Source organism: Cavia porcellus, unplaced genomic scaffold (assembly GCF_034190915.1).
Source record: "Cavia porcellus strain 051 isolate PalLab524CR breed Dunkin Hartley unplaced genomic scaffold, mCavPor4.1 scaffold_14, whole genome shotgun sequence".
NCBI classification, from domain to species: Eukaryota; Metazoa; Chordata; class Mammalia; order Rodentia; family Caviidae; genus Cavia; species Cavia porcellus.
The window spans coordinates 48122028-48137622 of record NW_026947497.1 but is presented as its reverse complement, the minus strand read 5'-3'; the positions used below and the strand labels follow the sequence as shown (position 1 = coordinate 48137622).

General features: G+C 43.8%; 1 protein-coding gene across 1 annotated transcript in view; it reads left to right on the top strand.

The window, feature by feature from the left end:
- The first annotated feature begins 7828 nt into the window (after positions 1 to 7828).
- Tmem144 (transmembrane protein 144) overlaps positions 7829 to 15595 on the top strand; it is a 32830-nt gene continuing 25063 nt past the window's right edge. Inside the window, exons 1-4 of the mRNA XM_003476980.5 lie at positions 7829 to 7995; positions 10940 to 11108; positions 13211 to 13333; positions 15393 to 15492. Coding sequence (XP_003477028.1) covers positions 11000 to 11108; positions 13211 to 13333; positions 15393 to 15492 — 332 coding nt within the window. The 5' untranslated portion in view covers positions 7829 to 7995; positions 10940 to 10999. The remainder of the gene's footprint in view (positions 7996 to 10939; positions 11109 to 13210; positions 13334 to 15392; positions 15493 to 15595) is intronic.

The following is a 15595-nucleotide window of genomic DNA, read 5'->3' as shown; positions in this document are numbered from 1 at the left end:
CTGCTTCCCAGATTCTCTGAAGTGAGCAGTCTTCCTCCAGTTGCCTCCTCTGCCTGGGCACTGTGCTGCAGTCAGCTGACCATGGATGGAATCCTCTGAAACCATGAACCAGAACAACCTTTCCTTCCTAAAGTTGTAGCAGTTAAAAGATTTTGTCCCAGAAACATCAATTGACCAATACAGTCTGGGCAACTAGTTTAACCCTTACATAGTATCTCAGGTATCATTATTGTGCAGGTATTATTGTAAGCACTTTACTTGGTGCAAGTAATTCAGCCGTGCAAGTAATTCAGCTGTCTGTAAGAACAAGACAGATGCCACCTGTATGTCTGTTTTGCAGATGAGGGAGCAGATCCACAGATTGCTTGAAGGAGTTGTGCAAATTCCCAATGAGCTGGGTGCCATTAGCTGAGATGAACCACAGCAGGAGTAGGGTTAGAAGCTTAGCTTGGAAAAAAGGAGGAGGAGAGGGAAAGGTGGGGGAGGAGGATAAGGAGGAGGAAGAGGGAGAGGAAGAAGAAGCTTAGTTTGGGACTTTTAAATGATCACCAACCCCTTGAGGCACAGTCCACATTTGCTCCTTACCTGCAGTGGTTATACCTGATATCCCAGCTGGTAGAGAGGTTTCTACAGCTTGGTCAGTCACTGCATGCAATAAATGTTTAATAAACACTCCTCCAGGATAAAAAGGAAAACGTGTGACATTTGCTGAGGTTTTGTTGACTTCCATGGTGCCTATATTCACACTATTTCCAGTTTCAAACAGCCCATGTGATTGCATTGTGTGGAGTTTGGAGTTTGGAAGGCTCACAGCCTGAGCCTTCTCTGCTGCAGTGTGCTTCTGGCTGGACTCCTTCCAACAACATTAAATCGTGTGCCAGTGAATGTCTGGCAATGATAGTTCAAGTCTGCCAAGTAAGAAGCAAAATTTATGGCTGGAAGAAGAAGAAAAATAATTTAGACTTCGACTAAAGGTTGAATTAGAGATGACTCAATATAGATTGAAATATAGGTGCTAAAAGCAAAGATCGACAGCTAAACTCAAAGATGTGGAATAACAGACACTGCATTATCTATAGGGCAGTAAACTGGTTAAAAGAGCGCATTCTAAGTTATGACAGAGATCTAGGGCACAGACGATAGTGACGTAAACCTGAAGAGATGTGGAAGTCAGTCTGCCAGCACAAAGGAGCCTCCAGAGGAGGAAGAGAAAGAAAGCAGCAGAGAACTGCAGTGTCAGGCAGTAGGGAATAAACTTGTCTTGGTAGCTTTTCTCTCACTGCTGGGACAAAATGCCTGACATCCAAAATGAAGGAAGGGAAGGTTTACTTAGCTCAGAGTTTGTGGAGGTTTCAGTCCATAATCAGCTGGCTCCAAGGCAGAGTGTCAGGGCACAGGGGCCACAGCCAGAGACTGCAGCCAGCAAAAAGCAGCCAGAGAAAAAGAGGGGGAGAACAAGCCGCTTTTCCTCCCTTGTATTGTGCACAGGCCACCCCCCCAGGGTTGGATGTAGCACTCACAAAACCTCTTTTCCTCCCTCATACACAGGATGAAGATGTTTACTCTCTGGGCTTCTTGCTGAGTCTTTTAGTTAAAGTTCTAAACTGCTCAAGTTGATACAATGTATCAACCATAACAAAACCAAAGCTAGGTGTCTGCCAAAGAAAGCACTGCTTCTGAACCTCTGGAGACAGAAAAGAAAAAAAAAAAATTTCCAATGAGGAGGTCCAGGTTTCGGTAAAGATATGTGCTTGTTAAAAGAGGGGTCAGTGACTTATACATAATACCAGGTTAGGGAACCCAGAAAATATCAAATGTGGAAGGACTCAAAAGTTTAAGGAGTCCCTAGTAAAGGGCACCGAATTATGAGATAAGAGTTCGGATTGGGAAAAAGAGGCTTTCATGGGATAAAACCTGATGCGAAGACCTGCTTTAGGTACCTGCAAGTAAACACGATGGAACTTTGCCCTATCAGAGACCAACTTCCGCCTAAAGACTTAAGTGCTCAGGACAGTACTATTCTGGGAACTGATGGGCACATTTTCCTTTTACAGGAGAGTGAAAGACAGTATTAAATAAGAATGACCGAAGGTGAGAAGATGGGGAAACATGTCAGCCCAGAGGACCAGGAACAAACAAGGGCTGTGACCATGGGAACGGAATCAGGGAGACTGGAATCTAAGAAGGAGAAGGAGAAAAAGAGATGGGAAAGTGTATCTGGCAGAACTCTTGATTGCAAATTAGAGAAAACAATTCTCACGGTATAGGTACGAAAGGACTTTTATTGCTGCATAAAACTGAAAAAAGAATTAAAGCAACAACACCGAAAACCTCACGCTGTAGTGGGTGTCCATGTATGTGTGGTGACTTTTCTGAGTGTACTGCGGTATCCTTTATGGAAGCGGGGTCCTTTCCACTTCTGTTTGGAGTACAGGTGCGTTTGGTGAAGTCACAGTGACCAGATGTGACTGGGGTCTGGCCAAAGTACCCCGTGCTTTTGGGCTGTGATTGGTTCAGATGGGTCACGTGACTTCAGTTACAGAAACCTTGAGCCTTCCTTAGACTCTTTCATTAGGTTACAGAGTTTCTGGGGAGATGCTGTGGGTCTGAGGCTATCACTGGAGAAAGATAAAAACAGGAGCACCGCACCAGCCTTCTTCCTCAGCACCCTACAACAAGCCCAGCAATATGAAGTCTTATAGAAACAAATCCAGAAGATGAAACGAGCCAACACAGGAGAGAGATCAAAAGAGGAAATCAGCAGGTCAGTAGAAGTTAGGTGTGGGCATCAACAGAGGCCTGGAGCTCCAGCTATCTCTTTGGTTATGTTGGCTGCTGTGACAGTCTTCCCAACCGTATTAGAAAATAAACAGGAATTCCTCCCGGAGACTAGTTACCAAAACTCTCCTTGGCCTACAGCATATAATCCTCCATTAAAACCACCCAAAAGGCTTGTCAGCTGGGCCCCAGGAAAGCACTGGGGCGGGGACCTGTCTCCGCCTCTCATCTGGGCTTTGCTCAGGCATCTGTTTCTTTCTCACTCCTTGTGGACTCTTTGTTTCTCATGGTTGGGTATGAGGCCACCAGCAAGGTCTGAGTTTTACGTTTCATAGTGGGCAAGACTTTTCCTCTCTATGCTCTCAAGTTCAAATAGTGCAAGGAAAGTTTGGGTTTTTTTCTTTTTCAACTGACCACTTCAGCTTATTGGACTGTAAGTGTGGTTTTGAAAGTGTCAGCCTAGCCAGACTGGGTTTCTACCCCCAGAAAAGCAAAAGGGGCCAAGGGAGAAAATGGCAGTGCTCAAGGAAGCCCCAAAGTAGGGAAATAAGTTTCCACAAGTAGTAGAATTCCTACTCCAGAAGAAGAGCAAATGCAGCAACAGGTACCTTAGGAATGGGGAGGGAGTTTTTTGTTTGTTTGTTTGTTTAGTTTTGCTTTATGCTTGGTACTGGGGATTCAACCCAGGGCTTTTGCACTCTGCTATATCCTCAATCTCTCAAAAACGTATTTGTTTATTTATTTACTTTTGAGACAGGTTCTTGCTAAGTCACTGCCTTGCCCAGAGTGGACTCAACTTAGGTGTCAGCTTCCCAGCATACTGGAATTATAGGTCTCCACCTCCATACTGGCCAGGAGAGTGTTCTAATTATGTGACATTTGAGCCTCATGGAGATCCACTGAGACCAAGGAAATATGGGCAGTTGAAATTACTACTCAAGTTCATAACAATGTATACATTTAATTTTGATAAACAGCAGGGTTAATTCCAAATTAACGGAAAAGGTTTGAACCCTATAGACAGGTCCCTGAGAGTGGCAAACCCTGATATTCTCCCTACTGAATAAGATTTAAGAAGGTGACCATGGCCCAGGCTTGGGGCAACTGAAGTTGTGTAGTTTCTGCTTAGAAGGAGAAGATTGCATGTTCTGTAGGAACATTTTAGACATTTTAGACATTTGGGGACATTTTAGAACAAACCATGCCATATAGGTATATATTGCAGTTTTATCTGACATCTTTTTGGTTCCCCTGTGGTCTCTGGGTTTTCTTAGATTTTTTTGTAAACAGAGGCTGATCATTGGCACCCTCTTGGTTGAAATCTGCTATTACAGCACAGCACTGTTCATGTGGTCACAGGCGCTGGAGAGCGGATACATTCCAGTTGTCCGGAATCCCTGGGCTATGACTTGCAGAAGCAGCTCCACTCCTAGCTCCTATTTTTTTTTTCTATTTCCACCACATTTTCTTTCCTCAGAATTAGACTTTCAGGGAATGGTGTGGCCTGTTTGTTCGCCTTATCTAGATCACTAAAGTTTTCTCCCTTTCCTCAATAAATCTGTTCACTTTTAATTCTGGATCTGTTTTTTTCCTTTTTTTGGTACATGGATGGAACTCACAACCTTGTGCTTGCCAGGCAGGTGCTTATAATGCTGAGCTAAATCCCCAGCCCCAGATAGTTTTTTGTTTTTTGTTTTGTTTTGTTGTATCAGAGATGGAACTGGTGACCTCGTGCTTGCCAGCGAGGCTCTTGTGCCACTGAGCTAAATCCTTGGCCTGTTTTAAGGTTTTTTATTTCCTACTAACATATTAACAACATGATAATGGGGTTTATCATGATACTTGCGTAGATGCACACAGCATGCATTCCTCCCTGCATCTTTCTCAATCTCTAGTAACAACTACTGTGTTTTTCTTTAACTTCCACATGTGGAAGAGAACATCAGCTACTCGTTACTCTGTGTTTGGCCTATTTAACTGAATACAGTGCCCTCCAATATCACTCACCTTGATACACATAACAAGATTTCATTCTTAATTATGGCAGCATAATACTCCTTTGTGTACATGTATCATGCTGTCTGTTTTTTGATGGCTTCTAGGTTGATTCCATAACTTAGCTATGTGGATAGTGCTGTGATGAATGTGGACCTGCAGATGTTTCTTTGGTGTATTGATTTTATTCCTTTAAATCTATAACCAAGAGTAAGATGGATGGATCTTGTAACAGTCCTATTTTTAGTCTTTGAGGAACATCCATTCTGTTTTCCACATTTCCTGCCTAAATAATTTCTTGGTAGTGGAACGAAATACCCAACAACCATAAAGTGAAGGAGGAAGGTTTATTTTAGCCCACTGTGTTTATAGGTTTCAGTCCATAGGGCTGGCTCCAAGGCAAGGCAGTATCACAGAGGAGAAACAGTCCATGACATGGTGGGCAGGAAAGCAAAGGACAGCGAGCCTTCCTTTCCCTTTTTATTCCACTCAAGCCATTAGCTATTGGTTAGTGCTGCCCACACCCAGAATGGGCCTCCCCATTATCCATACCCAGAACTATGCTAAGCCAATCATGCCAATCAATGGACTAACCTAGTATCACATACTTAAATCCAATTCACACAACCACGATCCAGCTGCTCTCAACTATGAATACATAAAACTTTGGGCAGATGTCTAGGTAAAACCTAGAACAGTGCTATACTGATTTATATCTCCATCAATGCTTCAATGATTGTTACTTTTTGGTATTTTTTGTTCATAGTCTTCTCTCCAGGAAGAGATACAGTATTGTTGTAGTTTTTATTTGATTTGCCTCATAGTGAAAGATCTTAAGCATTTTTTACAAAAGCCAATTCAAATGGACAAAAAACCTAAATGTGAGATTGCAGATTCTCAAATGACTAGAAGAAAACATAGGGGGAATACTTGCAGGCTTTGGTATAAGTAATGATTTGCTAAACATGCAAAAAGGACAGGAAACAAAAGCAAAAGCTGACAAGTGGAATTATATCAAACTAAAAAAAAGCAGTAAAAAACACATAGAATGGAAGAAATTATTTGACAACTTTTCTTGTTTTTAAATTTTATTTTAAAGAGTATAAAACCAAGGAAAATAAAACCAATTGAGATAAACTAGTATAACTGATATAGGACTTCAACATCTTAACAAAATCAGCAATAGTTATAATGCCTCTTGTCATCCTCGAAATAGCTGCAGATACCTTCAGACATAGTAAAAATTGAACAGAACGGAATACAGCAGAAACAATAAAAACAAAACAATGAATGCAATAAAAGACTTCAAAATAAGCTAGCAGTAAATCCAAAATGGCCACCATAATATGTCTTGCTATCTTTTAAATAGCTGCTCATGCCATCAGATTTAACATAAACAAACAAACGGGAATAAAACCCAACCCAACCAAACAAGTAAAATGACACGGTTTTCAGGCAGGGCCCACCTCCTGGCGAGGCCTGCTTCTCTGTGAAATATTTTCACCTGACAGAGTTAATTGATATCCAGAATGTATAAAGACCTCACCTTTATGAATGACAGTCCAGCTTAGAAATAGGTAAAAGATCTGAATGTCCACTTCTCAAAAGAAGGAGCACAACTGGAAAAGCACTTGTAACTTCCTCCCGCCATCCGCTCTGCAGCTGTCTGGGACAGCAGGCTTGGCTCTGAGCCTCTGAGCTATCTCTGCACTTCTTATTCTTAACTGCCAACCACCTGTAACCTGTGATTTAACAAGAGAGAAATGAGACTCTTCCTTCCACTGGGACGCTGAGGGCCAGCATCAGCAAATGAGTTATCTGGCTCCAGGATCTCAGGGTAAAGCCAAGGCAGCTGCCCACTTTGGTCAGGTTCCCCCGCCCCAGGGGACTGTGGTATAGCACTGGCATCAGAACACAGAGGGCATCACCCCACATGGAATAAGGCTGGAGAAGAGCTGGGAATATCGTGAGAATGATCAAAACTCAGCACGGGAACACAAGGCGAGCATGCAGTTTTGGGAAAATGGCACCAAGAGATTTGCTCCATGTGGGTCACAAACCTGCGGAGTGTGAACAGTGCCATGTCTGCGGGTCACAGAAAGTCACAGGCAACAAACAGCAGTGCCTGAATAAGGATGCTAGAGCAGCCAAGGGAGCTCATTGGTTCGGAGTCTCCTGAATCGCTCAGTGCTCGCTCCCCTTCAGTGGAAAGGCCTGGCTTCTTTAGTTCTGTAGACCAAGAGGGACGCTGCCCTATGTCTGCCATCAGAAAGTGCAGCTTAGGAACCTGAGTGATTCTGCGGAGATACTTCCTTCCAGGAAACCTTGCCTTTGAGTAAACCCTGCTATTTTTCCTCCTCTGTGTGGGCTGGGCTGCTGGTCTCTATGAAATGCTACTTATGCAGAGAGGCCCTTCTTAAACCAGCGGAGGACAGAATTCAGTGCTTCCCCTTTCTGGGCTTGTGTCCTCTGCTATCCTGACAGCAGCTCCTCCCACTGCTGCACCCCAGGGCTAGGATCCGGAACCCCCTGTCCAGCAGGACTTTCTCCAAGGAGAGAAGCAGTCTCCAGGTCTCACACCCAGGACCTGACAGCTGCAAAGTGCTCTGGCAAGTGAACTTCTGAGTTCTTGTTTCTCATAGAATTAATTTTTTCTAATTTAAATTCAAATGCTTCCAGTAGCTACATCCTGGACAGCAGAGCATCAGGGAAACATTTGTCGAATTCTAGGTGGAGACCTCAGGCTCTGCATGTCACCCATTGCTCCAGAGAGGCCTGCAGACAGAAGCCTTTGACAAGCTTCGATCTGGAATAGGATTCTCCAGCCTACACATGAGCATCTCCTGGAGGAAGTCTGCAGAGAATTTTTGAGTTACATTTGGAGAGATTCGGATATGGAGAGAAAGTGGAGGAGGAATGGAAGAGGAGGAGGGGGAAAGGGAGGAAAGAAGGGAGGAAAGGAGGAGAAGAGGGGGGAAGGGAGACAGGGGAGAAGGAGGAAGAAAGGAAGGAGGAGGGAGGGAGTGACAAGGGGAGGGAGGAAGAAAGGAAAGAGGGAGGGCGGGCTGGCTGCAGGCCACCTCCCTGGAAGCTTCATGATTTGCACACGGCCCCAGGGACGGGCCCCAGGGCGGGTCCTGAACAGGGGCTCGCTAGCTCCTTTCCAGCCGGAGTGAAGTCGTGGGCCCAGCCCAGGCGCTGGAGCAGGGCCCGGCCGGCGGGGTGAGTACCCTGGGCCTCGGGCTTCCCAGTCCTGCCCACCTGCAGCTGCAAAGCCCAGCGGAGGCAAAGGGACAGCGGCGCAGGCGGCGGAAACTGAAAGTGAAATCCGGGTGGTGCAGGAGGAGGCCGCGGCTCTGGGAGGGAAGGGAGGGCGCCGAGCTCACATTACCAGGAAAGATACTGCCAGTGAGTCAAAAGCAGGAGCATTTAAAAAGCGAGTGAACGCGGTTTAATCAAATCTCAGTGGTCTCTTCAAAGTGAAGGGGAATCTCATGCTTGGTTTTCCTTAGAGTTTGGAACAGAAGGGTTTTGAAAGACTTTGCCATAGAAACGATACATGTTTGAGCAGGTCAGCGTGTTTAACCCGATTTACACTCCACAGTGAAGACATTTTTTCCCAAAACATTTATGAAGTCCTCCCCTGTAGGGTGTTATGATGTTTTTATGTATCCGATAAAAAAGAAATTTAATGAATTTTTTTAAAGAAAAGGAAGAATAAGAAACTAAAATTAAAAAATAGTTTGAAGCCTAGGTTTGTGCTTTAAAACTTGCAAAAAAAATACTAAAGTGATAGCACTTATCTTTTCCACAGAAATTTCATTTATTTAAAGGAAGTACAAGAGGGCGTGCTGGCTCATGACTGTAATCCCAGCATTCTGAGAGGCACAGGCAGGAGGGTTGGCGTGGGTTCAAGAGCAGCCTGGGCTACAAAGTGAGCTCACGGCCAGCTTACTCTGCATAGGGAGACCCTGTCTCAAAAATAAATAGAATAAAATATAAATAAAAATTTAAAAATAAAGCAGGTAGACTGTAAGTTACAGATGGTTTGGCCTCGCTGATGCACACTGAATGCAGATCCTGTACTTCTCAAGGGCCACCTGAGCCCCATAGGGTGAGGCCCATAGTCCCAGAACACCGCCCATCCTGCCTGTGATCAGTTTGCAGTTCCTGAGCTCAGCCTTTAGCTGCAGTGCCTTCTGTTAACCCGGTTGAACTCCGGAGGCTGTCTGTCCCTATCCCCTGCTGGAGGCATCTCCTTGAAACAATTCACCACTTTTCAGGTTAGGCATTCCCTTCCTGTCGGTACACTAACATGGCTTTGCTTTGGTTTTGCTTAATTTTAATTAACACGGGAGAACTTGTGATTTCTTGGCCAACACCTGACGCCCTGGCTGAATCCAGGGGTAGCCTTCCCGAGTGTTCCTGGGACATCTCCTGGCTCTTTGCCCTTTGGAACCTCTGATAGCACTATCTACCTGACCCTTACCCTTAACCTCGGAGTAACAGCTTCTGCTGGGCTTAAACTTTCTTGAAGCGCAAAGCTATTATTTTCCTTGAATAGTGTTGCTCTGCCCACGTTAAAATACTCTCTGGTGTCTCTTCCTCACCTCCATTCCCTTGGAAGATGTTTTCTTACTAGGAGTGCATTTTGGGTAGTTTTTAAGTACATATAATATCAAATAGTATTTACCTTACTACTATTTATTGCCCTATTTTGAAGTTATTTCTCTTAAATTGTTAAATTGTCCATGATAATTTCAAATAAGATGTTTTGTAAATGGTTGTATATTAAGTATTCACTGCAAGAACACATACAGATCCGTGCTTGGATGTTTAAATATTTGCCACAACAAGGAATGGTGATTTCAGATAAAGTTTATTCAACACACATCCAAAAAGAGCTGTCACTGTAACAGTAAATTTGGAAGGAAAAGACCGGATTTTCCTGAATTCTGTTCCAGAGTGCTTGTTCCCCGTGGTCAGGGTGCGAAATAGGGATCTAAATGGTATCCTGGGAAGACTGGGATAGAATTACCTGTGCAGGTTTTTCCCTGTTGCAGCTCCTGTAACCAGACAGGTGAGCTCAACTCGTTGTGTGTTTCCAAATTTTACTGTATGGGGATCTCTGATTCCTGGTGAATTGTGGATTGAGCTCTTTTCCTCATAGAGGAGCTGGGAGTTTTCCATCAGGGTAGCGGGGCTGTCCAGCAGGTCTTCCCACCGGGGTGGGATGGGATGGTTCTGTTGTCCACTCACTGCACTGCGTCCTGGCTCCTGGACCCACGTGGCTCCTCAGCACTGAACTTAAGACGGCTGGGGAACTGAAGGTTTTTCTTTACTTGATTTCGTGAATTTCAGTGAAAGCTCAGTGACCCTCAGGCTCCTGAGTGCCCAGCAGAGCTGTGTAATAAGCTGCTTCACCTCCCTCTGGCCGGGAGCACTGGGGTGCTCACCTGCTGCAGGTGTGTGACTGACAAGATTCTGGAAACGTGTCTTTAAAAAAAAATCCACTTTTTTGGAGTCACAAAGGTACATACAGTCAGAACTATGTAATCATTTTTGTGCTGAGAATGGAACCCAGGGCCTGGTGCATACCACTAAGTTGCACCCCTAGCCAAGATTCATAAACTGTAAACATGCTTACTATGGAGGCCCTGCTGAGGAAAAGAGAAAGGAAAGTGCCTTTACTGCTAGTGGATTCTGAATGGGCAGCCGTGATCCAGCCTATTTATGTGCTCAAACTCCTGTCTGAAAAGTAAGAAGAGTGTTTGCTTGTGAAGCATTTCATAGTTCTGAGAGACAGAGGGTGCTTTGGCATCTGATTGACACAGTACACAGGGGTAATAAACAGAGTTCTGACCCAAAACCTTCCACTCTACAGGAGAATTTTCCTGTACTGTAACAAAAATCAGATCTGGATCTTGGAAGAAGTTGGATTTCCAAGTTCTGAAGAAAAAGCTGATTTTTGATATATCGTACATTAGTGACTTAAGAAGTTTGTTGATAGACTAAATGAACATACTATGTAATTGCACTGTGGTGTTTGACCATCTGCAAGAAGAAATCTTAGTGTATTTTTGATTAATATATACTGTGCAGTAAGCACAATTTGTGCACACATTCACTGTTCCTCACATTGTCATTTTTGTGTCTTCTATTTCAGAAGCTCTGAAAAAGCACAGCTCTGAAGAAAACCAGCTCTTTCTTAGACAACGCCGGAACCATGGGCAGTAATGGAACAGAGCTGGACCTTGGTTACCTCTCCTCGTTCGTAGCAATACTTTTATTTGGATCAAATTTTGCACCACTTAAAAAATATGATACTGGCGATGGTAACTACTTTTCCTTCAGTGTTAACTTGCAATTAGTTCTAAGAGTGTCTTCTATCTTTCCAAAGTGCTGGGTTTAAAAATAAGTTTTGGCGACCTGGTGCCCAGTGAATAGAGCTCAGGATAAATCAGCATTTGATAAAGCCCCAACCACTCCATCAGAGGGGTGGTCAGCACAGAGTGACTCTGAAGTTTATGTTTCAGGGCAAAGCCATGGTGATACCGTCAGGAAACCACTTTGTGTGTATCTGCTGTGTTAGCAGATGAAATAGCTTGCAGTCAGTTCTGCTAATAACATTCATTCTGAAGACACAAACTGATGCCTTTTAAAGTAGTGTGAGCATAGCTCGAGTTTTATGCTTGCTTATGTGCAGTTGTTTCCCTAAGAAAACACTGGATGAACACGGAGTAGAATAAGAGGGGTGGTGATACTCAAGCGTCCATCCATGTGCACCCCCTCCCGTCCTTCTCAGTGCCCCACATGTGCTGTGCGTCACACCCACCCACATCTGGCATCAGGACCTGAATCCACCCACTTCACAAAATTCCGCAAGCTCAGCCCCCCAGGTGCTCCCGTCCGGAAGCAAACCTCAGGTCTTCCTCAAGCAAAATGCCATTCGGGCATTAAATGCAGCAATAAATGCAGCGTTTCCGGTATTAAAAGGCACATTTTTATTAGGTTACTACTTTTTAAAAGACACACGACTGAGAGATATTTTGGTGTTTCTTTTCCAAGCTCCATCTTCCCTGCAAACTTTGTGGGATTTTTTTTTTCATGTTTTTTCACTGTGGGGGATTTTAGGAATGCCTGTGTACAGCATAGCAAAACACTGCAAGTGACTTTTAAGAAAGAAAATACAAGAGTTACTTTTATCCATCTGCCCTCCGTAGCAAAGCCAGAAGGAGGTGAATATCTTTAGTTGAATTTCTATTGAGAATTAAGTTCCTGAGAATTGGCTTTATGTCTTCATACTGCTTAAACAATGGAATTACAAATCACTTTGCTCTAGAGGCTTTCTGCTTTATTCTGCTGGACTCAGGACAGGACTGGAAACCACTACAAACACCACAAAAGGGACAGAGGCTGTGGCTTCTGGGTCCACATTGACAATCAGCTTTTTTTTTTTTTTTTTTTTGTGTCTTTTTCATTTTTATAGGTACCGGGGATCGAACTCACGACCGCCTGCTTGCAAGGCAGGTGCTTATGCCACTGAGCTAAATCCCCAGCCCCAACAATCAGCTTTGTGCTGTGAATGACCAACCTGTTTTCCTCCCTTCCACAGGACCTTAGACCCACGACCTGGGGTGTAGCTGTTCTTCCCAGGGAAGCTATACCCCCAGTCCTAAGCAAAGCTCATCTCTTTCCCTGCAGTTTGTAACATGAAAGCCATGTAAAATCAAGTTCTGTCTCTGTAATGCTGTTTCATTTCTTAGAAGTAAGGGCCTGGTTTTGTTCTCTCTCTCTGCAAGTGAGTCACAATAGGCAGAAACCTTCCAGAGCTGGAGTCCAAGGCAGTATGCTGAGTTATACTTGTCTCAGTGTTTCTCTCAACGCCAGCCACTTCACCACTGTGACCCGCAAGGCCTTGCTGGTGCAGAAGCCTCGGAAAGGCCCAGATGCCTCTCCTGTCCCCAGGTGCTCTTCAGACAGCTGTAAAGAGCTTGGAATGCAGCATAGTGTAGGTCTCAGTGTGTTACTATGAAGCTCACCCGCCTCTCCCACACCTGTGTGTACCAAGTGTGACATCGTAATAAAAATATAGACGGACAGAAAATTCTGAATTTGTGGGGTAGGTGGAGCAAAAGGGAATTAAGCAGTAATGCCCAGTGCATAGGCTTTGGAGTCAAACAACCAAAGTTTAAATTTCAGTTTCACAGAGTGATACTTACAGAACAAGTTTGACTGTCCAACTCATTTGCTCTGTCTCTGGGGTAAGGTTAGTTGTGGTGTAAAGCAGTTATAAAAAAGAAAGTGTGCAAAGGGCCTGGTGTGTGGGCATTTGGTAAATTGTGGCCATTCCCACAGGGACACCTCCCCAGGGGTCCTAAGCACAGATTTACTCAGACCAATCTGAACGCCTGACACCTAGTTCTCCTATTTCCAGGAATGTTCCTTCAGTGGGTGCTTTGTGCTGCTATTTGGCTGGTTGCCTTAGTGGTCAACCTGATACTCCACTGCCCTCGGTTTTGGCCTTTTGCAATGCTTGGAGGCTGCATTTGGGCAACAGGTAATGTGTGATCTCATTTTCTGTGTAATCCTTTCATATCCTGAGAAAATAACTGGGATTCGCAATACAGAGAAACAGCACAATCAGCAAGTCTGAATAATTCTTTGGCATCGATAATAAAAGTAGCTATTTACCTTTTTCATTGCAAACTCTATTTTTGGTACATTTCTTGATTTGTTTCTTTAATGATTTGTAAGTTACTGATAGAAAATTATGATGGTCAAAAGATTTCAATGTTTCTTTTTAAGTATAACTATATGCTATTTTACGTGTTGTCTCTTCTTTCCCTAGCATATTTTATCAAAAATGTTTATTAAAGAGTAATCTCTGTCCTTGTTATTTTTAGGATATATGCTTAAAAGTAGGTGACATAGATATGTAATTAAGCATATTGCTAACAGAAAAACAAAAATCTTTCCTCTATTGCTTTCTTGTACCTGTAATTTGTGACCAGCATTTATATATTTTCTTGACCAATCAGAAATGATTCTTTTCTCCAAATTTACCCAAAAGAGCCTTTTATTTTTAACAAAGAATCAAGGATCTTGAGAGATCGTTTCTTTCAAAACAAGTTTTAAGATGTTAAAAATTTATTTTACCTCTTGATTTGAATCTTTGAGAGATTAAACAGTTTATGAATTAGTGACTGAAAGAGCTAAACTTTAAATTTTTGCTAGAATTTACATCTTCATACTTGATAAATATCTCTGATTTAAATTATCATGCCAGATGGGAAACAGAACGAAACCTAATGATAGAGGGACAGAACCAACCCATCTATCCCCATCCTGCAGGCTGTTTACTTAGTAATGTGTTAATCTTGAGACCAAGTCTTGCTAACTTGATAAATTGTCCAGATTAGGCTCAAAGTCATGATGCTATGGAAGATCAAGTAGGGATTAGAGGCATGGACCAGGCTCCTGCGGAAGGTTCCACTGGGAGCCAGTGAGGGAGGATCCCATGTGAGGGCTGCTGCCTCTGTGCATGCCACAGGTCACAGCCACAGATAGGGTATGGGGACCCAAGGGGCCAGTGATGCAGGATTAAGGAAGGCAGTGGTGTTGGCCCCAGGTGAGGACTCAGGGAAAGGATGCATTGAGAAGGGGAAATGATGAACTCCGTTTTGGGGATGTTTCCTCCACAGAGGAGATCCACCTACAGATTTCCAGCAGCTGTGTACAGCATCCCGCTGAGACTCCACTAGGTCCAAGCAGGAGCTGTGGCCCTGGAAGTCTCTTTCTTTGGTTGGCAGCTGAAATCTGAAATTAGGTCAAGTATCTAAAGAAGAGTTAGCAACCAAGCGAAAGAGTGTGTTCCAAGGGCAATCCCAAGGAGGCACCTCAATCTAGAAAGTATGGTGAGAAGGAGCAATCAGGGAAATATGGGAGGAAAGGGAAAAGTGTAAAGAAAAAAGCTCGTAAGAAGAGGTTACAGGATCAGATGAAGTTTTTGAGGGGTTAGAAACTATAAAAAACAACAGAACAGAACAGAATAAAACCGGGCTTGGGGGCAGGTACCTGCACTGCCTGCTAATTACTCAGGAGCTGAGGTGGAGGGTCACTTGAGCCCAGGCGTGCCAGGCCATCCTGGCCAACAATAAACCCCATCTTAAAACAGCAAGAACAACAATAAAAAGTACTTTAAAAGCAATCATGGATAAGGCCCCTAATGACCCTGAAGAACACACGGTAATTAATGTGAAAATCTAGAAGACAAACCAGTGAGCAAATTCTGGGGCCACATTGGAGCCAAAAGCTTCTCACAGCTGTTGGCCCCAGTTTGAGTCTAAGGGGTGATACTCTGATTTCACCACAGACAGCTTCTGCAAAGAGTCCCACGATAGAGACCTGCGTCAAGGCTGACAGCATCTGTGCGGTTAGCAGCTGGCTCATAACGTGATAGCAATCATAATCATAAACGTGATGCCAAAAATGGTTATTTTATTTTAAAAATGAGGAGCTATACAAAATGTGTCCAATCCATTGAGATTCAGTTAGTTTAAGGATATACATTCTTTCTGTGTTGGAAATAACATTATTCCCATGTATCTCATCTGCAGGGAACATTGCTGTTGTCCCAATTATCAAAACCATTGGCTTAGGCCTTGGAATCCTAATCTGGGGATCCTTTAACGCTGTAACTGGCTGGGCAAGCTCAAGGTAACATGGTCAGACTTTCAGCTGAATTTCTCCGCACCCGTGACTGACGTAAGACGACTGCTAAAGACTAGGCTAGCTGTAAGAATGCTCTCAGAGATTACAG